This window comes from Procambarus clarkii, chromosome 43, assembly GCF_040958095.1.
Source record: "Procambarus clarkii isolate CNS0578487 chromosome 43, FALCON_Pclarkii_2.0, whole genome shotgun sequence".
In the NCBI taxonomy this organism is placed as follows: Eukaryota; Metazoa; Arthropoda; class Malacostraca; order Decapoda; family Cambaridae; genus Procambarus; species Procambarus clarkii.
This window is the reverse complement of record NC_091192.1, coordinates 28706217-28729567: the sequence shown is the minus strand read 5'-3', so window position 1 is coordinate 28729567 and position 23351 is coordinate 28706217. Positions and strand designations below refer to the sequence as shown.

General features: G+C 45.3%; 1 protein-coding gene across 3 annotated transcripts in view; it reads left to right on the top strand.

Annotated features, from left to right (window-relative positions):
• Positions 1-23351, top strand: part of LOC123755896 (Krueppel-like factor 8) — a 292335-nt gene that overhangs the window by 242279 nt on the left and 26705 nt on the right. For all 3 annotated transcript variants that reach the window (XM_069300170.1, XM_069300171.1, XM_069300172.1), the window contains 2 exons: positions 13005-13109; positions 16881-17076. In XM_069300170.1, coding sequence (XP_069156271.1) covers positions 13005-13109; positions 16881-17076 — 301 coding nt within the window. The remainder of the gene's footprint in view (positions 1-13004; positions 13110-16880; positions 17077-23351) is intronic.

Genomic DNA, 23351 nt, shown 5'->3' with positions numbered 1-23351 from the left:
CCCTTCCCCTCATGTGACGTCACAACTACGTCACTCATCCCCCCCCCAAATATTTTACGAACGCAAATATACCATAAACAGTCATTTTTTGTATCCCTGAAGAGAGACAAAATTACCTCATTTCTGATATAATTACAACTAAAGTTGTAGCCAATGAAGCACTTGGAAGGGGATACGAGACAGACTAACAGCTGGGGCATGAGGCCCTGGGGGATTGAACACCCTTGTCACAATACAAAGGTACTTATGTTGCCCCAATTCCCCCCCTCCTAACAAGCCAGTGTTGTCATACATAGAATAACGTTTCAGACTTAAAACTGGCTACCAGACACAGCCCAAAAAAAACGTATTTTTAATAGTTAATTTTTAACAATATGAAGTTCCTGACCTGTCACACGAGAGAGGAGGACATCAAGGCTCATATTTCCGTTAGGGAGCATGCTGGACTCGTCCTTAGAGAGGCGCCGTCTTCGGCTACAGTTTGAGGTACATTTACAAACATTGTTGTGTATGCAAGATGAAACACACGCTAATGACAAGGACAGAGAAACACACGCTAATGACAAGGACAGAGAAACACACGCTAATAACAAGGACAGAGAAACACACGCTAATAACAAGGACAAAGAAACACACGCTAATAACAAAGACAAAGAAACACACGCTAATAACAAGGACAGAGAAACACACGCTAATAACAAGGACAGAGAAACACACGCTAATAACAAGGACAGAGAAACACACGCTAATAACAAGGACAGAGAAACACACGCTAATAACAAGGACAGAGAAACACACGCTAATAACAAGGACAGAGAAACACACGCTAATAACAAGGACAAAGAAACACACGCTAATAACAAGGACAGAGAAACACACGCTAATAACAAGGACAGAGAAACACACGCTAATAACAAGGACAAAGAAACACACGCTAATAACAAGGACAAAGAAACACACGCTAATAACAAGGACAGGCAAAACACACACCCTAATAGAAGACAAGACGTTTAGGGCACCTTTTGTCACCCTGGAGCAGGATGTCCTTGCAATGAATTTGTATATATTATTTATGAAGCGAACATGTCCCCCCAAAGGGTATTTTTGTCGTAAAGTTGCGGTTACCTGTAGAGGCAGTCTATTCTCTACCCCCTCTCCCCCCCCCCCCCGCACAATGGGTATATGTTCGACACGTTTAAGCCGAGTAAAGACCTGGGTAAATAATGGTTTGAAAATAGGACATGGTAGATTTATGGAACAAGTTACTTAGCAACACTCCCGTCGGGTCGTTTGGATTGTTTCAAGCGTAGGTTAGATACATTTTACGCGGCCACGGATGATCTGGGGCTCCGACGGCCGAGGCCAGGAGTTATCAAACTACTGACGAAACCTGTGCATCTTTCCACGGTGATGTTAGCCTTGTGTGTGTGTACATATTATTGAACAGTTTACGAGCTTGGATAACCTTCACAACCCAAGGTTGTTATTGTTATAAACAGCCTCGTAGAGTGCTGAGGCGGTCATAACCTGTTGAATAAATGTAAACAAAGCCGCCATTGTTGGTCAATTTTTTTTTTTACAGTATTTTCAATGCATTTTTTTTAATTTCTAAAATGTTGCTTTTCTCGTTTTGAAAAAGTTGAATGGCTTTAAAGTCTTATTTTTTCTCCTTCCTGAAGGCACTTCCCCCTCATATAAAAGGTGTTTGCTACTACGCAAGTTAATGTTATACTCTGATGTTCTCCCGCTGTCTTGAGTGTGTTCTTCATTATCAGCTCTCCTTCCCCCCCTCCCCCCTACACACATACACACGCACACACACACACAGAGTAATTACACATTTGTCAGAGTAGTTAACAGGTGGAATGCACTAGGCAGTGATGTGGTGGAGGCTGACTCCATACACCGTTTCAAATGTAGATATGATAGAGCCCAGTAGGCTCAGGAATCTGTACACCAGTTGATTGACAGTTGAGGGGCGGGAAAAAGAGCCGAAGCTCAACTCCCGCAAGCACAACTAGGCGAGTACACACACGCAAATACACACACACACACAAAGGGCCTTGCGGCTGAGTGGACAGCGCTCTAGGGTCGTAGTCCTAAGGGCCCGGGTTCGATCCCCAGCAGAGGCAGAGACAAATGGGCAGTGTATCTTTCACCCTGCTTCCCCTGTTCACCTAGCAGTAAATAGGTACCTGGGAGTTAGACAGCTGCTACGGGCTGATTCCAGGGGTAACATAACCTCAACAACGTCAACTTGAGGTAACAACCTCAACTTGCGGGGGTTGAGCTTTGGCTCTTTGGTCACGCCTCGTGTGTGTGTGTGTGTGTGTGTGTGTGTGTGTGTGTGTGTGTGTGTGTGTGTGTGTGTGTGTGTGTGTGTGTGTGTGTGTGTGTGTGTGCGCGCGCATGTGTAAGAGAAATATAAGTAGTAAACATAATAGAAGACAAAATAAATGTGTTACAAAGGCAGGGTTCAAGAACTAATAGCTCCATTCTGCAGATACAAAATAGCAAACACACACACACAAACACACACACACTATTTTTGTTCTGCAACAACAACAACAACACACCGTTGTGTGCTTGCTGGGCCACGAGTGCCAAACACGTCACTTGACGAGTTGGAAAGACGATGGCCTCCCCCCCCCATCATTTAGGCTTCACATTTTTCACTCAAACATCGTAATTTTCCGATGGCTTGGGTGAGATTACACGAGGAAGAGACGAGATCCTGTTTTTTTCTTCTGGGGGGCGGACGAGCGTTACTCTCCTCGCTTGGGGGAGGTGAACAGGACCAGACCACGAGAAAGATATTCCTTGGGCACATCACCCAAAAACTGTAACGTGATTTGGTACTAACTAATGCCAGTCGTTACAGTTATGACTGTAACGGCGCAGGTGTACAACACTCAAAATTCACATTTTTTTATATATAAATTGAATAACATTTACCTAACCACTGGAATGTTGTTGTGTACATAATGTATTCTTTACAACTATAGTTTACAAGGAGCGGCAAGATCAGTAAATGGTCAAAAACCACGATATAAGCGGAATTGTGCATGTTGTATGGGCCCACTGGCAAGAATATTGCACAAATAAGAGCAGTCTAAACTTATGCATTTCTTAGTGCAGTTTTTCAGTCTAAAATTCAAAAGGATTTCAGAACTATGGAGATCAGGCTGTGAGCCCAGAGACTTGACCCACCTTCACTATCATCCATCACCACCATCACCATTACCCATCACCACCATCACCATACATCACCATTACCCATCACCATCATGGGATGGAGAGCCATCAACCGGACCAAAAAAGAAAGAACTATGGACTATAATATATAAGATATGGCGAATGAACTGATGTCTCTCTTCCTACCAGAAATTATCCAAAGACGAGGAACTAGACTATAGCTCTTCAAGTCTCTGCATGTGGAGAGACTTGAAGAAGTCTTGGGAGAAGGAACAGTGGAGACATGATCACGCTATACAAGATTCTAAGTGCCATCGAGGTAATTATGAGGAGAAAGCACTAAGCCAGTATGACCATAGAATTTAGAAGAATTACGAGGACAGAGGGGGAAGGAACGGTGTCCTAACACTTTAACATACGAAATGGAACTCGGACCTGCAAGAAGGTCTGAGTACAAACGCTGTACAAACGAGTCAGAATTGATGGGAGTAACAAACACTGGGAAGAGGATAGATGAAAATTAGAAAGATCCATTAATAACAAATTTGTAAAAAAAAAAAAAAAACTGATTTGTAAACAAATGAGTTTTTGTAGATGGTAAATTGGTGAAGCAAATTTACACACTTCTTTTAGTGAAATTATAAAATAATGGAATTTTTGTGTCAGACTGCAAATACTTCGAAAGGCGAGGGCTTTATTTGGTTGCATATATGCCTGGGGACCATTCAGGTTTGTTCGCATTTGTGTTCCTCACGTGTGCCCCAAAGAATGAGGTGATTTGATAAAACACCATGCCCAAGATTACCATCAGAGCTCCGGCAGGATGATGAGTAAATAGCCTCGGCTACCATCATCTTTTGTCCGGTCGTGATGATCGAGCGGTTAAGGTGTCCTGTACACCAGTTGCAGAGTGCTACTTGCAGTATGGGTTCGAGTCACTTCTGGGGTGTGAGTGAGTGAGTGAGACTGGGGATCATTCAGGCTTTTTATATATATATATATATATATATATATATATATATATATATATATATATATATATATATATATCCTCAGCTAGCTACAGACGTTTCACTACTCTATTATGTATTTACAGTGAATAATACAGTGATGAAGCTCGTGCCTGCAAACACATCCATTTACGAAATCTATATATCTTTTCCCTCAATCATGACCGCCTTTTCTATATATAACAGTTTACGAGCTTCGAAAGTACACACACACACACTCCAAGGTTATAAACAAACTCTTATTAAATCATTTGAGCTTTGAAGCAATATATGTAAACAAAGCTGCTATGATTGAGGAAAGATGTAGAGGTTTCGTAAGGGGTTATATAAATGACTGGTGAATCCTGGCTCAGGTCTATATATTCACGTTTTATAATATATATGGCCAGATGGGTGGTAACCTTGCCATGATTTCGGGGCTCAACGTCCACGCGGCCCGGCCCCCAACCAGGCCTCATGGTTACTGGACTGGTCCACCAGGCTGTTCGACGCGATTGCTCACAGCCTGACGTATGAATCTCAACTGTGGGGTAGAAATAGCCTAAGTTACTCTATCCCTTTGAGATGTTTTTCTTTCTTGTCTCAATAAACATACTTGAACTTGAATTGAACTTGAATCACAGCCTGGTTGATCAGTGGGGGGTGGGGGGGGGGGGGAGAACTGGGCAAGTTGAAGAGGTTGTGGTACCATGAAAATATTGCAAGATGCTGGCATAGGGAACCCGATCTGATTTTCCCTAATCAGCTGCGATCAGAACTTAACCGTCGTCAATGTACTTATTGTTAATATTATGTTGTACTGGAACGAGTTTTATCTCCAATCGTCGTGATAAAGATACCGGTTCCAGCAAGAAGAGGCATGAAGCACAAGAGGATATTTCTCAAGGAAATATTCAGGCAAGGCTGAGAGAGCCTTGGAGGGGTACACACCCATGGCACTTCACGTGGCAACAATGACTTTTCATTTATAAAGGGGGGGGGGGGAAGGGGGCAGGGGGGCAGGGGGGGGGCAGGAGGGGTGAGGGAGGTTTTCTTGAGGTTATCTTGAGATGATTTCTGGGCTTAGCGTCCCCGCGGCCCGGTCCTCGACCAGGCCTCCTTTTTGTTACACGCCCCCCCAGGAAGCAGCCCGTAGCAGCTGTCACACTCCCAGGTACCTATTTACTGCTAGGTAACAGGGACATCAGGGTGAAAGAAACGTTTTTGCCCATTTGTCTCCGCCTCCACCGGGGATCGAACCCGGAACCTCAGGACTACGAATCCGAAGCGCTGTCCACCCAGCTGTCAAAATGGGGGATGGGGGAAGATGGTGGGCATAAGTGTGGGGGGATCCTTATCTATTTGTGACCTGGTCGTAGTGGTCGCCAACACCTTATAGTCTGGAATGAAGCTCGTCTTATCTTGAGATAATTTCGGGGCTTTAGTGTCCCCGCGGCCCGGTCCTCGGCCAGGCCTCCATCCCCAGGAAGCAGCCCGTGACAGCTGACTAACACTAACACCCAGGTACCTATTTTACTGCTAGGTAACAGGGGCATAGGGTGAAAGAAACTCTACCCATTATTTCTCGCCGGCGCCTGGGATCGAACCCAGGACCACAGGATCACAAGTACAGCGTGCTGTCCGCTCGGCCGACCGGCGTGGTCATACTGTGAGGATCCGGCCTCACCGCTCCTCTCTCTAACTCAGCAGGTTTCACCTCTGGGCGCCACACAGCACGCTGAGGAAATGCTGTGTACCGTAGAGCCGCTTTGGCCCTTCAGCGACACACCGCAGTGGCTTGCCACTTTATTGATGCGAGAAATTAAGTCATCACCTTTTTTGGGGGGGGTCTTATTACAGTATTTGGTAAAGTATTGATAGTTCGGTCTCATCGCCCAGAGAATTAGACAAACCGCAGACTAGATGTTTCAGGTGAAAGTTATTGAACAGAAATATATATACAATATGAATCTTCTCTCCGTCCCCATGTTCCTTTAACAAGTGTACCACCAACAAAAACCCGGAACTCACAGTTCCTCCGACGGCGCTGGAACCAATCGTATTGGCGTTCGCCTTTCCATTGGGGACTTTCGGCGCCGTGGAGAAGGGGGGGGACCTGCTGCCTGGGTAACAGCTTCTCCTCCATATCAACCTACCCTGGCTTTGAGCCCTGGTGAGGCCACTCCAGAGCACAACACCATAGTCTCCTGAGACTGATGGATGCCTACTACTACTACCAACAATGTCCCTTCACTACAACTCACTGGATCCTAATGACCAATATATGTGATCCTTGACATCCTTCATCAGTATTCACGGGACCTTTAACAATCCGTAGCCACAAGCGCTCAAGTATATATATATATATATATATATATATATATATATATATATATATATATATATATATATATATATATATATATATATATGTGTGTGTGTGTATATCACGAAAATAAACACGTGATTAAGAATGTGACAATGTCAGACCGCGGAGGAAAATGAAACAGGAATTTCCTTAAGTACTTTCGTATATTAAATACATCTTCAGAAGGAATCAATTCCTTCTGAAGATGTATTTAATATACGAAAGTACTTAAGGAAATTCCTGTTTCATTTTCCTCCGCGGTCTGACATTGTCATATATATATATATATATATATATATATATATATATATATATATATATATATATATATATATATATATATATATATATATATATATATATATATATATATAATATGTGAAGAAGCTTGAACGGTCCCCAAGCCAATATGCAACCGAAAACTCCTCACCCCCTGAAGGATTCGAACCCATACAGCCAGGTCTCCATGAACCCTAGCGTATCTAGTACTGTACCAACTAGACCATACTGACTATACAAAAATACGGATACTGACAGGATATGCTAGCGTACATGAAGCCCATGCGAGCTGCCGCGTCCAACAGTCTGGTTGACCAGTCCAGCAACGAGGAGATCTGGTCGAGAATTGGGCCGCGGGAACGTTGAGTTCAAAATCATCACATGGTAACGGCAAGGTAACGTCATCTGTTGAGTCGTGTGTAAACCTATTTTCATTCATAAACAGGGGGTTTGGCGGGTGCATGGAATCACTTTTGGGTCTTTGTTTGGAGGACGGGCTACTAGTCCAGCCCGTCATCCAAACAAAGATCCAAAAGTGATTCCATGCACCCGCCAAACCCCCTGTTTATGAATGAAAAGCGGTTTACACACGACTCACAACTGCTGACGTTCGAACATATCCGGAACAAGTGCTTCACTGACGAATTTTGTTCGAATCACAACGCTATAAATGCTTCACCCACGTACTACAAATACAAATAATCGCCAACAGAACCTAAACACCTAACCTATCCTATGCCTATATATATATATATATATATATATATATATATATATATATATATATATATATATATACAATATGCTAATATATTATAATACTAATTTATACTTGAGAAAATTCCCGTTTTGAATGAACAGCATGTTAAAATTTATGAATGCGTCTGTGGGGTTGACCGCTGAATGTAATGGACTTGAGTCGAGGACGGGTTGGTGTTAACCTGTCCTAGACTCAAGTCCATTCCATCTAGTGGTCGACCCTACAGATGCATTCATAAATTTTAACATGCTGTTCATTCAAAACGGGAATTTTCTCAAATATAAATTAATATTATAATAGCATATTTTGCATATATAGGTTAGGTGTTTAGGTTCTGTTGGCGATTATTTGTATTTGTAGTACGTGGGTGAAGCATTTACAGCATTGAGGTTCGAACAAAATTCGTCAGTGAAGCACTTGTTCCGGAAGTCTTTGAACGAAATCAGTTGTGAGTCGTGTGTAAACCGTTTTTCATTCATAAACAGCTGGGGGTTTGGTGGGTGCATGGAATCACTTTTGGATCTTTGTTTGGAGGACGGGCTGGTTAACACACACCACTCGCAACTAATGACGTTCGAACATGTCTCCAACAGTGCTTCGCTGACGACCTCTGCTCGCGAATCTCAACTCTGTAAATGCTTCACCCACGTATTTCAAACACAAATAATCGCCAACAGAACCTAACTACTTAACCTAACCTAAGTTTGTCTTAACTATTCAACACTAGTTTATATTAACTTATACTTGAGATTTGTTTTTCAATTACGTAGTACGTTAAAATTGACGTGAAAGCGTCTTGTGATTGGATCGAAGACAGGCTGTGTAGTGAGCCGCCGCCCACGATTCTCAGACCAGTTGTAATTCGTGTACTCTAAACGTGCATGCGACAAGACATATAACTCTAACCAATGTTGTAACCACGTCACCAATGTTGTAACCACGTCACCAATGTTTTAACCACGTCACCAATGTTGTAACCACGTCACGAGGAGCCAGTGTTGGGACCACGGCAGCCCAGAGATCGTCAGGGACCCACACTCGTCCCAGCCTCTTGCTTGGGACCACTGAAGAGGTTTCTATCGTTGTCCGAAAAGAACGAAACGAATCGGGAGAGAGCATTAAAGCCAGTATGACTAGCACTTGGAGGGAATATAAGGACAAGGAGCTGGGATATGAGGACAAGGAGCTGGGATATGAGGACAAGGAGCTGGGATACGGGACCAAGGAGCTGGGATACGAGTAAGTGAATACCAAGTATTCACTAATATTGTTGTATATACCCTATTGATACTTATCAATACTATAATGTGTATCCAGTATTGTATTATGTTTGATGCGTATATATTTAACATGTATCATTATTGTAAGTATACTATATGTATGAACTGATATACTCTATTGTAGAAGTTAGAGAAGTATCCTAATGTTATGCAAATTTAGTGAATTCAATAATAGTGAATGCTATACGGCCTTGTATCACCATATGGTATGATCTCAGCGTATACCAGTCATACCATGATCATACTGAAGTATGCGAGGTCATATCACGGTAGGGAAGGGTAAGGGGAAAAGGTTTCTCGTCTGAAAATAAAAGTACATACATCTTCATTTGTAACAACGAACCCAAGTTATCTGGAAATTGAGGTCAAACCACCCCAACAAATCCCCAATTTCTTGGAGAATGTCGGTGTACTGGGATGTATAATTAGCGTGAGTAATGTGATGTACTAATGAGCTTGGGTAGTGTGACCTGGTCGAAGGTCACGGGGCGGGTTCAGGTTAGAGCTTTTGGGGGTCATCCTTTCCTGGTCACACACACACACACAATGTTCTGAATTCCACATCACCGTAATTACTACAGTTTTTGTTTCTCTCGCCTTTCCTGCCTTTCACGTGAATATATATATTATAGGGTTTTGGGCGTCATTAGTGGGAAGGATGGAGTTGTATTTGGCGGCTTGGAGGAGGCTTTTCACAATGTTTTAATTTGTGAGCCATCTTGAGGGGACTTGAAGTAGAGGAAGGTAGAAATAGCCTGCTTGAAGTAGTAGTAGAAGTAGTAGTAGATGGGGTAGCCTAAGCTACTCCATCCCTTTGAGATGAGTCTAATTGTCTTATGAAACTTATTTTCAACTCGATTGAATTGAGATTCTTTACAAAGATGACGAATGAAGACATGATTGAAGTATACTGAAGAAACGGTATAATACAGTTTTTAAAATATTAGCCTTTTAAACAATATGAACACAAATAAGAAATGGAAACATTTTATACAAAAATTATAGACGTGGGATCCTTTGATTGTTTCAGTCGTAGGTTAGACATATTATACATGAAGTTGGGTGGATGTAAAAAGGGAGCTGCCATGTAAGTGCCAAATGGAGCTACATTATATGGGACAATAGGTTTTCTGCAGTTTCTTTAATTGGTATGTTTTTAAAATGGATAAGTTTAGATTCAGGAAAGACCTGGGTAAATACTGGTTAAATACCGAATAATGCCTGGGTAAATGCTATTACTATTTATATTTACTATTTGGGTCTGCAGAATCGAGCTATCAGCTCTTGGACCCCGCCTTTCTAACCAAATGATTTTCCCTCTATTATGTCTACCACATATATTTTTGTCTTACACACACACACACACACACACACACACACGTACACACACACTGGGGACCTGGTAGCCTGGTGGATAGCGCGCAGTACTTGTAATTCTGTGGCGCGGGTTCGATTCCCGCACCAGGCAGAAACAAATGGGCAAAGTTTCTTGCATCCTGAATGCCCCTGTTACCTAGCAGTAAATAGGTACCTTGGAGTTAGTCAGCTGTCACGGGCTGCTTCCTGGTGTGTGTGTGTGCGTGTGTGTGTGTGTGTGTGTGTGTGTGTGTGTGTGTGTGTGTGTGTGTGTGTGTGTGTGTGTGTGTGTGTGTGTGTGTGTGGTGTGGGGAAAAAAAATAGTAAACAGTTGATTGACAGTTGAGAAGCGGGCCGAAAGAACAAAGCTCAACCCCCGCAAACACAACTAGATGAATACAACTAGGTGAATACACACACACACACACAGAAAGCAGTCCGTAGCAGCTGTCTAACTCCCAGGTACCTATTTACTGCTAGGTGAACAGGGTGTCTAAGGGGGGGGGGGGGGGTCATGTCTCCCTGTGGCGTCAACACCTGTTGCACGTGTGCCCACCTCATCACCCCCCCCCCCGGCACCCCAGAGATGCAAGCAGTTGCACACAACGAGTGTTTTAATGACTAGGCAACACGTGGCGGGGGTGGCGGGGGTGGTGGGGGTGGTGGGGGGGGGTGGGGGGGAAGAGGGGGGGAGGAGAGGGGGTGTATAGGTGAATGGTCAGCGGAATTAGGTGAAGGTGGAAACGTCTCCGTCCTCTACTCCTCCCTTCCCCCCCCCCCCTCCCCAACATATCCCCCCCCCCCCTCTCTCTCCTCCATTCCCCCTCTCCATCAACTCGTTCATTTCACCATTACTTGGAGTGGGGGTGACAGCTCTGCCCCCCTCCTCCCCCTCTTCCCCTCCTCCCCCTCCTCCTCCCCCCTCCCCCTCCCCCACCTTCCCTCCTCCTCTGAGAGGGTCGCAAAAAAAAAAAAAAAAAAAAAAAAGCCCGACCGCTCACCTCCGTCGTTTTTGTAACGGAATTGGCACCAGTGCGTTACAAATACGTCGTGTTACTGAGAGAGAGTTGAAGCATCATACTACTGCTGACGTTTCCTGTGCGGTGGGTTAGGCGGGTTGATGGGGTTCGTTCCTGTCTGGTTACGGCAAAACAGTTGCATTGTTTACGGAGTGGCCAGTTGACGGAGCCGGCTCCGTGAGACGTGCTTTGTCTAACCTGAAGTGTACGAACGTAACTGGAAGTGTACGAACCTAACAGGAAGTGTACGAACCTTACCGGAAGTGTACGAACCTAACCGGAAGTGTACGAACCTAACAGGAAGTGTACGAACCTAACCGGAAGTGTACGAACCTAACAGGAAGTGTACGAACCTAACAGCAAGTGTACGAACCTAACCGGAAGTGTACGAACCTAACCGGAAGTGTACGAACCTAACCGGAAGTGTACGAACTTAACCGGAAGTGTACGAACCTAACAGGAAGTGTACGAACTTAACCGGAAGTGTACGAACCTAACCAGAAGTGTACGAACCTAACCAGAAGTGTACGAATCTAACCCAGAAGTGTACGAACCTAACCAAAAGAGTCACCAACACCCAGGGTCACCAACACCCAGGGTCACCAACACCCCGGGTCACCAACACCCAGGGTCACCAACACCCAGGGTCACCAACACCCAGGGTCACCAACACACTGGGTCACCAACACCCAGGGTCACCAACACCCAGGGTCACCAACACCCAGGGTCACCAACACCCAGGGTCACCAACACCCTGGGTCACCAACACCCAGGGTCACCAACACCCAGGGTCACCAACACCCAGGGTCATCAACACCCAGGGTCATCAACACCCAGGGTCACAACACCCCGGGTCACCAACACCCCGGGTCACCAACACCCAGGGTCACCAACACCCAGGGTCACCAACACCCAGGGTCATCAACACCCAGGGTCACCAACACCCCGGGTCACCAACACCCCGGGTCACCAACACCCAGGGTCACCAACACCCAGGGTCACCAACACCCAGGGTCATCAACACCCAGGGTCATCAACACCCAGGGTCACCAACACCCCGGGTCACCAACACCCCGGGTCACCAACACCCAGGGTCACCAACACCCAGGGTCACCAACACCCAGGGTCACCAACACCCAGGGTCACCAACACCCAGGGTCACCAACACCCCGGGTCACCAACACCCCGGGTCACCAACACCCAGGGTCACCAACACCCAGGGTCACCAACACCCAGGGTCACCAACACCCCGGGTCACCAACACCCCGGGTCACCAACACCCAGGGTCACCAACACCCAGGGTCACCAACACCCAGGGTCACCAACACCCAGGGTCACCAACACCCCAGGTCATCAACAAATATTGCCGGAACAACCGTGGACATCTTCAAGAGAAAACTAGATAGTTTTCTTCAAGGAGAGCCGGACCAACCGGGCTGTGGTGGGTATGTGGGCCTGCGGGCCGCTCCAAGCAACAGCCTGGTGGACCAAACTCTCACAAGTCAAGCCTGGCCTCGGGCCGGGCTTGGGGAGTAGAACAACTCCCAGAACCCCATCAAGCAGGTGAAAGAAACTCTGCCCATTTTTGTTTCTCGCCGGGAATCGAACCGGGGCCCGGAAACCCTGAACAAAACTGTCATTTCCTATAGACTCGTTGCCACTTGTACCGGCAAGTACGGAAATCTGATGATTGTATATAACTTTGTCCCGTTAGCGTCTCGTTAACATGTCTAACGATGTTTTTTTTGTGTGTTGCAGCGTGTTGGCGTGAGCGAGGAGGGGGGTGTTGTGCCCCCGGTGTTGCTGAGGGTGCCGGCCCCCGTCAAGCGGGCAACCATGCATCCCAACATGACGTCCAAGGAGGTGAGTGTGTGGTGGGGATGGGGGGGGGGGGTGAGTGTGTGGTGGTATCGGGACCAAAGAGCCGAAGCTCAACCCCCGCAAGTAGAACTAGGTGAGTACACAACCACACACACACACACACAGCCGCGAGAAGGGAGCGCAGGGAGATAGAAAGTAATCAGGGAGCCACAACCCCGAGCCCTACAATCCCAGAGGGGAGTGGGGAACCCTCCACAAGCAGCTCAACAGACACAGTGAGAGAAGCACCTCCCCCATCCTCCACCCAATAGATGCCCTACCTGCCCCAACCCTGGTGCCCAAGGTGCCCACCTTGGGCACCCTCCCCCCCTCCCCAGGATCTCCCTTCTCCCCCACCCCCAAGCCCTCTATTTCCCCCCCCCCCCTAAACCCTCCAGTATCCACCACCCTCCTGAGCCCTCCCTTCTCCCCCACTCTCCTCAGCCCTCCCTTTTTCCTCATCCCCCTTGGCACCTCGGCCCCTCCTCCCTTTCCCCCCCCCTCCCCCCCTCCAAGCTCTCCTTCCTTTTATGCCCAAGCCCCCCATTCCCCCCTACTCGCCCAAGCCTACCCTTCTCCCACACTCTCCAAAGCCTTCCCCTCTCACCCACTCCCCCAAGCCTCCCCCTCTCACCCCACCCCAAGCCTCCCCTGCCTCCACACCCCCCAAGCCCTCCTTCCTAATCCACCCTCCCCATACCAGATCCTCCCAGCCCCCGCACACCACAGATCCCCAGGTCCCTCTTCATAGGCCCTCCCATCCCGGTCCCTCCCTGTTTCCCTGCTTCAGGGGAAGCAATAAGATCTGAGAAAGGACAGAAGAGAGTCAGCTTCAGGGTGATGTACTCGAACATAGATGGGATCACAAGCAAGGCAAGTGAACTACGGGAAAGAACACAAGAAGTGAACCCAGATGTAATCGGACTCACAGAAAAAAAACTCAGGCATCATAACAAATGCGGTGTTTCCCCAGGACTACACTGTAATAAGGAAAGGGAGGGAAGGACGGGGAGGAGTTGGAGTGGCCCTACTAATGAGTAGGGAATGGAGTTTCAAGGATATGGTCATTCCGGGCTGCGAGGGATTCAGAGACTACATAACTGGCACCATGACAATGGGAAGACCAAAAGTAGTAGTAGCAGTGATATATAACCCTCCACCAATTGACAGAAGACCAAGGCAAGAGTATGACAATAACAACATGGCAGTTAACACTATAATTGAGAAGGCAGCCTCTGCTGCCTGTAGAAATAGACCTGCTCATCATGGGAGACTTAAATCACGGAAGGATAGACTGGGAGAGCAAGGAACCGCATGGAGGAGAGGATACATGGAGATCCAAACTAATGGAGGTGGCGACAAGAAACTTTCAAAGCCAACATGTCAGGGAACCCACTAGGATGAGAGGAAACGATGAACCAGCTAGACTCGACCTAGTCTTCACTCTGAACTACTCCGACAAAAAGGAAATCGGCTTTGAGGCCCCAGCAGGAATGAGCGACCACAGTACACTGGTGATTGAGTACCTGATAGAGAAAGGGATATTAAACTCGAGGAGGGGTACTGATAACAAAAAAATGGCATTCCGAAAGGAAAACTATGAGGAGTTAAGAAAATTCCTAACAGATATAACATGGGAAACAGAGCTCAGGGGAAGACGGCCCAAGACATGATGGACTTCATCACGCAGAAGTGCAAGGAAGCAGCAAACAAGTTTGTCCCAGTTCAGAAGGAAAACAATGAAATGAAGATGAGAAACCCATGGTTTAATCAGAGATGTAGGCTAGCTAAGCAGCAAAGTAAAAGAACATGGAGAAATTATAGGAATAACAGGACACTTGAGAGCAGAGAAAGATACCAGAGTGCAAGGAATGAATATGTTAGGATGAGAAGAGAAGCAGAAAGACAATACGAAAATGACATCGCAAGCAAGGCAAAGACTCAACCTAAATTGCTGCACAGCCACATCAGGAGAAAAACAACAGTAAAGGTACAGGTAATGAATATAAGGATAATGACAGAAGGATTCACTACAAACGACAAGGAAGTGTGTGAGGAACTGAATAAGAAATTCCAGGAGGTCTTCACCTTAGAGCAAGGAGATATAAGAGATATAAGATATAAGAGAGGGAATAGTTAACCAGGAACCACTGGAAGAGTTTGAGATTACCAGTGGGGAAGTAAAGAAGTGTATACTAGAGTTGGATGTGACAAAGGCTATAGGCCCAGATGGAATCTTTCCTTGGATACTAAAGGAAAGAGCAGAGGCACTGTGCCTGCCACTCTCCATAGTGTATAACAAATCACTGGCAACAGGGGAACTGCCAGAAATTTGGAAAGCAGCTAATGTAGTTCCGATATACAAGAAAGGGAATAGACAGGAGGCACTGAACTACAGGCCAGTGTCCCTAACCTGCATACCATGCAAGCTGACGGAGAAGATTGCGCGAAGAAAGCTCGTGGAACATCTGGAGTGAAAGAACTTTGTAACACAGCATCAACATGGGTTCAGGGATGGCAGGTCCTGCCTCACAGAGCTAATTGAATTCTACGACTAGGCAACAAAAATCAGGCAAGAAAGAGAGGGGTGGGCAGACTGCATATTTTTGGATTGTCAGAAAGTCTTTGACACAGTACCACAAAAGAGGCTAGTGAAAAAGCTGGAGATGCAGGCTGGAGTGAAAGGGAAGGTTCTCCGTTGGATAAGGGAGTACCTAAGTAACAGAAGACAAGGAGTCACTGTGAGGGGTGAGGTCTTGGATTGACATGACGTCACAAGTGGAGTCCCGCAGGGGTCAGTCCTTGGACCTATTCTGTTTCTGATATATGTAAATGATCTCCCAGAGGGTATAAAATCGTTTCTCTCAATGTTTGCTGATGATGCAAAAATTATGAGGAGGATTGAAACAGAGGATGATAGTAGGAGGCTACAGATGACCTAGATAGACTGAATGAATGGTCCAACAAATTGCTGCTAAAGTTTAACCCGAGTAAATGCAAAGTAATGAAACTTGGCGGTGGAAACAGGAGGCCAGACACAGGATACAGAATAGGAGATGAAGTACTTAATGAAACGGAAAGAAAGATCTAGGAATTGATATCACACCAAACCTGTCTCCTGAAGCCCACATAAAAAGAATAACGTCTGCGGCATATGCGAGGCTGGCTAACATCAGAACAGCCTTCAAGAACCTGTGTAAGGAATCATTCAGAATCTTGTATGCCACATATGTAAGACCAATCCTGGAGTATGCGGCCCCAGCATGGAGCCCGTACCTTGTCAAGCACAAGACGAAGCTGGAAAAAGTCCAAAGGTATGCCACTAGACTAGTCCCAGAACTAAGAGACATGAGTTACGAGGAAAGGCTGCGGGAAATGCACCTTACGACACTGGAAGACACAAGAGTGAGGGCAGACATGATCACTACCTACAAAATCCTCAAGGGAGTTGACAGGGTAGACAAGGATAAACTTTTCAACACTGGTGGGACGCGAACAAGGGGACACAGGTGGAAACTGAGTTCCCAAATGAGCCACAGGGACATTAGAAAGAACTTTTTCAGTGTCAGAGCTCAACCCCCGCAAGCACAATTAGGTGAGTACACACACCCACACACACACACCCACACACACCCACCCACCCTCCGCTACATGATAACCATCAGTCCAATAACAATCACTATTAACGATCCCTGACGTTAACATCAACAGCTGAATATTGTGTCAATGTTCCAACATGCATAAAGTGCCTCTCCTCTCTCCCCCCGGGTGCAGGCTGAGGTGCCCCCAGAGCAGGTGGAGCCCGTCGACCTCAGCGTGAGGACGACCAAGATCATGATGGGCAAAGTCAACGACGGCCACTCTCCCATCAAGGGCTACAAGGACCACAACGCTGGAGTCGTCCTTAAAGTGCCAACCTTTCCCTCCTTCGCCCTTCAGTCACTCGGGGTCGACCTCTCCCTCAAAGCTGGTGAGTACGACCTTCCTGCTTGGCACTCTAGCAGAGTGTACGACCTTCCTGCTTGGCACTCTGGCAGAGTGTGCGACCTTCCTGCTTGGTACAGCTGCTTCTGGTTAGGTTAAACCGTCGCTATTTATGACGTAGGGGGGAATGGAGAGATTGGGGGGATTTTACACCTGGTTGGGACCACTCAGTGTCGGGCAGCAGCAGCAGCAGGGTCAACGACGTAAACAAACACAACGTCGTTTTTACGATGTGTGACGTTTAACACTCACAATTAGCCTGTCTTAATTGTTGTGTTAGCCTCTTGGGCCTACTACCGTTATTAATGATAGTTTGCACTTCAATGAGCTTGTGGTCCGAGTACGTAGTGTATGAGGCAGTAATGTCTCTGATTAGCTCCTCATTGTTCGTGAGTATCAGGTCCAGCGTGTTTTCGTTCCTAGATGGTTCTGTAATCTGCTGACTGAGCGAGAATTTGTCACAGAATCTCAGTAGTTCTCTGACCTGTGGTTGGTTATTTCCAGGTTGACTTCCTGCTATAATGTTATTGCTCAATATTACTAGTTTAAAATGGAGAATAGTAAAGTCTCCAGGGAAGATAATATCTGGTACTGGGTTTGCTAGGTTATCAAGGATATTCTCTATTTTATGTATCTGCTCAATGAATTCCTCAACTGTTGCATCTGGTGGTTTATATATTAGAATAATAATTATATTTATATTTTCTACCTTGATTCCAAGTACCTCTATCATCTCATTGGTCAAGTTCAGGGGCTCTGTGCATGCCAGTTCCTTGTTAATATACAGACCTACTCCTTCATTTGACCTAATTACTCTGTCACATCTATATATAGATAATAATTTGGGATCCAGATTTCACTATCCATGTAGTCTTTCGTGTGGATTTGGGTAAGTGCACCAAATATTGAGTTCGATTCGATTAGAAGACCATTTATGAATTTAACTTTATTTCTTGATTTTGACTTTAGGCCTTGTATGTTTGCAAATATGAATTATTTCCCATATTGCGTGTACCTTCTGGTGGACTTTGGTAGTTCTTCACCCAGGTCCAGGCTGTGTTGTTTTGGTAGTGTTTCGTCCAGTGGTGGTAGTAGTGCGGGTGCTGTGTGGTGTTGTACCTGTGTGCTTGTTGATGACTTGTATTCCAGTCTTGTGGGTATCTCCCCCCCCCCCTCCGTAATCCTGCAGTGATTCTATCTGCCTGTTCCTCTCTCTTATATGTTCTACTCTGTTTTTAATGCCTCTAAAAAAATTCCGGTAATATTATATTGATCTTCCCGTCTATAACGCTGAGTACCTCTCATGTGTGCAATTCCGGGCACTGAACATCATAAGATTGTTTTTCATTAATTGAAAATTGACATAGTTTAGGGTGGAAGTATCTGCACTCTGTTCCAAAACGGCATGTACCCCTCGCCAACATGTTTCATCAATTTCGAGGATACAAAAAAAGTGTATTTTGCGCCATTTTTCCATATTCCTTGTGCATAGAATTTGCAAATATTCTCAGTTTTTATCTCTCTTCCCCCTCTCCCTCCGTCTCTCTCCCTCCCATACCTTCTCTACCTCCCTCCCTTCCCTTCCCTCCCTCCCTCCCATTCCACCAGCATTCACCGGAGCCACAATCTGTGCCACTCACGGGTATAGGGCAGTTACCTTACCTTCGAGGGGAGAGCTTTCGTAATTGTGATGTTGAAAGAGGCCGGCGCGTCTTCTCTTTCAGACAATGACCTTTGACCTCACTCGTAATGCTGCCAGGCCAAAGTTCCCAGGCAGTTGGTTTACAAGGCACGTGTTAACCTCCATTAGCCTGGAGGTTTAGAAATATATATATATATATATATATATATATATATATATATATATATATATATATATATATTTAAATATGACCGAAAAAGTAAGATTAATAATTCTAACACGAATTTTCTCAATCTTTCGTACATTACGCTTCACTGTTGGAGGTAAATCAAAAATCAATTCTCCAAAATTCATTTTTATTTCTAGTCTGACGCGACACGGGCGCGTTTCGTAAAACTTATTACATTTTCAAAGAATTTAGTTCACAAATACACAACTGAATAGAACTTACGTATCTCCGATTTTATATCTACATTTGAGTGAGGTGGATGGGGTGATGTGGCATTAACACAAGACAGAACAAAGTGTGGTATTAATAGGGTATTAATTTCATTAACACAAGACAGAACAAGAGTATTAATAGGGTATTAATTTCATCAACACAAGACAGGACACGAAGCAATGGATATTGAATAGAAGTGTTTGTAGAAAGCCTATTGGTCCATATTTCTTGATGCTTCTATATTGGAGCGGAGTCTTGAGGTGGGTAGAATATAGTTGTGCAATAACTACCCACCTCAAGACTCCGCTCCAATATAGAAGCATCAAGAAATATGGACCAATAGGCTTTCTACAAACACTTCTATTCAATATCCATTGCTTCGTGTTCTGTCTTGTGTTGATGAAATTAATACCCTATTAATACTCTTGTTCTGTCTTGTGTTGATGAAATTAATACCCTATTAATACCACACTTTGTTCTGTCTTGTGTTAATGCCACATCACCCCATCCACCTCACTCAAATGTAGATATAAAATCGGAGATACGTAAGTTCTATTCAGTTGTGTATTTGTGAACTAAAGTCTTTGAAAATGTAATAAGTTTTACGAAACGCGCCCGTGTCGCGTCAGACTAGAAATAAAAATGAATTTTGGAGAATTGATTTTTGATTTACCTCCAACAGTGAAGCGTAATGTACGAAAGATTGACAAAATTCGTGTTAGAATTATTAATCTTACTTTTTCGGTCATATTTAATAATATATGTCTACAGGAAAGACTGCTACCAAAATATACTAAAATATATATATATATATATATATATATATATATATATATATATATATATATATATATATATATATATATATATATATATATATATATATATATATATATATATATATATATATATATATGCAAACAAGCCTGAATGGTCCCCAGGACTATATACAACTGAAAACTCACACCCCAGAAGTGACTCGAACCCATACTCCCACAACTGGTATGTACAGGGACGCCTTAATCCGCTTGACCATCACGACCGGACATAAGGAAGTGATAGCCGAGGCTATATGAACCACTTCCCCGCCGGCACTCGGATGGTAATCTTGGGCATAGCATTTTATCAAATCACCTCATTCTTTGGGGCACACGTGAGGAACACAAATGCAAACAAGCCTGAATGGTCCCCAGGACTATATACAACTGAAAACTCACACCCCAGAAGTGACTCGAACCCATACTCCCACAACTGGTATGTACAGGGACGCCTTAATCCGCTTGACCATCACGACCGGACATAAGGAAGTGATAGCCGAGGCTATATGAACCACTTCCCCGCCGGCACTCGGATGGTAATCTTGGGCATAGCATTTTATCAAATCACCTCATTCTTTGGGGCACACGTGAGGAACACAAATGCAAACAAGCCTGAATGGTCCCCAGGACTATATACAACTGAAAACTCACACCCCAGAAGTGACTCGAACCCATACTCCCACAACTGGTATGTACAGGGACGCCTTAATCCGCTTGACCATCACGACCGGACATAAGGAAGTGATAGCCGAGGCTATATGAACCACTTCCCCGCCGGCACTCGGATGGTAATCTTGGGCATAGCATTTTATCAAATCACCTCATTCTTTGGGGCACACGTGAGGAACACAAATGCAAACAAGCCTGAATGGTCCCCAGGACTATATACAACTGAAAACTCACACCCCAGAAGTGACTCGAACCCATACTCCCACAACTGGTATGTACAGGGACGCCTTAATCCGCTTGACCATCACGACCGGACATAAGGAAGTGATAGCCGAGGCTATATGAACCACTTCCCCGCCGGCACTCGGATGGTAATCTTGGGCATAGCATTTTATCAAATCACCTCATTCTTTGGGGCACACGTGAGGAACACAAATGCAAACAAGCCTGAATGGTCCCCAGGACTATATACAACTGAAAACTCACACCCCAGAAGTGACTCGAACCCATACTCCCACAACTGGTATGTACAGGGACGCCTTAATCCGCTTGACCATCCTGTTGTGGGAGTATGGGTTCGAGTCACTTCTGGGGTGTGAGTTTTCAGTTGTATATAGTCCTGGGGACCATTCAGGCTTGTTTGCATTTGTGTTCCTCACGTGTGCCCCAAAGAATGAGGTGATTTGATAAAATGCTATGCCCAAGATTACCATCCGAGTGCCGGCGGGGAAGTGGTTCATATAGCCTCGGCTATCACTTCCTTATGTCCGGTCGTGATGGTCAAGCGGATTAAGGCGTCCCTGTACATACCAGTTGTGGGAGTATGGGTTCGAGTCACTTCTGGGGTGTGAGTTTTCAGTTGTATATAGTCCTGGGGACCATTCAGGCTTGTTTGCATTTGTGTTCCTCACGTGTGCCTCAAAGAATGAGGTGATTTGATAAAATGCTATGCCCAAGATTACCATCCGAGTGCCGGCGGGGAAGTGGTTCATATAGCCTCGGCTATCACTTCCTTATGTCCGGTCGTGATGGTCAAGCGGATTAAGGCGTCCCTGTACATACCAGTTGTGGGAGTATGGGTTCGAGTCACTTCTGGGGTGTGAGTTTTCAGTTGTATATAGTCCTGGGGACCATTCAGGCTTGTTTGCATTTGTGTTCCTCACGTGTGCCCCAAAGAATGAGGTGATTTGATAAAATGCTATGCCCAAGATTACCATCCGAGTGCCGGCGGGGAAGTGGTTCATATAGCCTCGGCTATCACTTCCTTATGTCCGGTCGTGATGGTCAAGCGGATTAAGGCGTCCCTGTACATACCAGTTGTGGGAGTATGGGTTCGAGTCACTTCTGGGGTGTGAGTTTTCAGTTGTATATAGTCCTGGGGACCATTCAGGCTTGTTTGCATTTGTGTTCCTCACGTGTGCCCCAAAGAATGAGGTGATTTGATAAAATGCTATGCCCAAGATTACCATCCGAGTGCCGGCGGGGAAGTGGTTCATATAGCCTCGGCTATCACTTCCTTATGTCCGGTCGTGATGGTCAAGCGGATTAAGGCGTCCCTGTACATACCAGTTGTGGGAGTATGGGTTCGAGTCACTTCTGGGGTGTGAGTTTTCAGTTGTATATAGTCCTGGGGACCATTCAGGCTTGTTTGCATTTGTGTTCCTCACGTGTGCCCCAAAGAATGAGGTGATTTGATAAAATGCTATGCCCAAGATTACCATCCGAGTGCCGGCGGGGAAGTGGTTCATATAGCCTCGGCTATCACTTCCTTATGTCCGGTCGTGATGGTCAAGCGGATTAAGGCGTCCCTGTACATACCAGTTGTGGGAGTATGGGTTCGAGTCACTTCTGGGGTGTGAGTTTTCAGTTATATATATATATATATATATATATATATATATATATATATATATATATATATATATATATATATATATATATATATATATATATATATATATATATATATATTTTATGTACATAATATATTTATGTACGTTATAGGAGGCAGCTCCTATTGATCTATACGAGGCAGCTTCTATTGGTCCATACAAGGCAGCTTCTATTGGTCCATACGAGGCAGCTTCTATTGGTCCATACGAGGCAGCTCCTATTGGTCCATACGAGGCAGCTTCTATTGGTCCATACGAGGCAGCTTCTATTGGTCCATACGAGGCAGCTTCTATTGGTCCATACGAGGCAACTTCTATTGGTCCATACGAGGCAGCTCCTATTGGTCCATACGAGGCAGTTCCTATTGGTCCATACGAGGCAGCTCCTATTGGTCCATACGAGGCAGCTCCTATTGGTCCATACGAGGCAGCTCCTATTGGTCCATACGTGGCAGCTCCTATTGGTCCATACGAGGCAGCTCCTATTGGTCCATACGAGGCAGCTCCTATGTCTAGCCACCCTAGCTGTTAGTTTAAGAGCATCTTGAATGTCGTATGGGATAGTTCTCGCCAGTTTCTTAACATATTCACTGTAATTGGATGTAATTAACGTTGATCCGGTAATTATGGAACGCTGGGTGACTCGTCAGTAGCTACGAGACAGGTAGCTGATGGCACGATAGTTACCATTCCTCGGCCCAGGGGCGTGCGCAGTTCCTCTAGGGTGATTGGGTAATTTGCAGGTCGTAAGGTTGGCTAATTAACGAGGAGGGATTAGTACGGGCGTCTTCATGCATC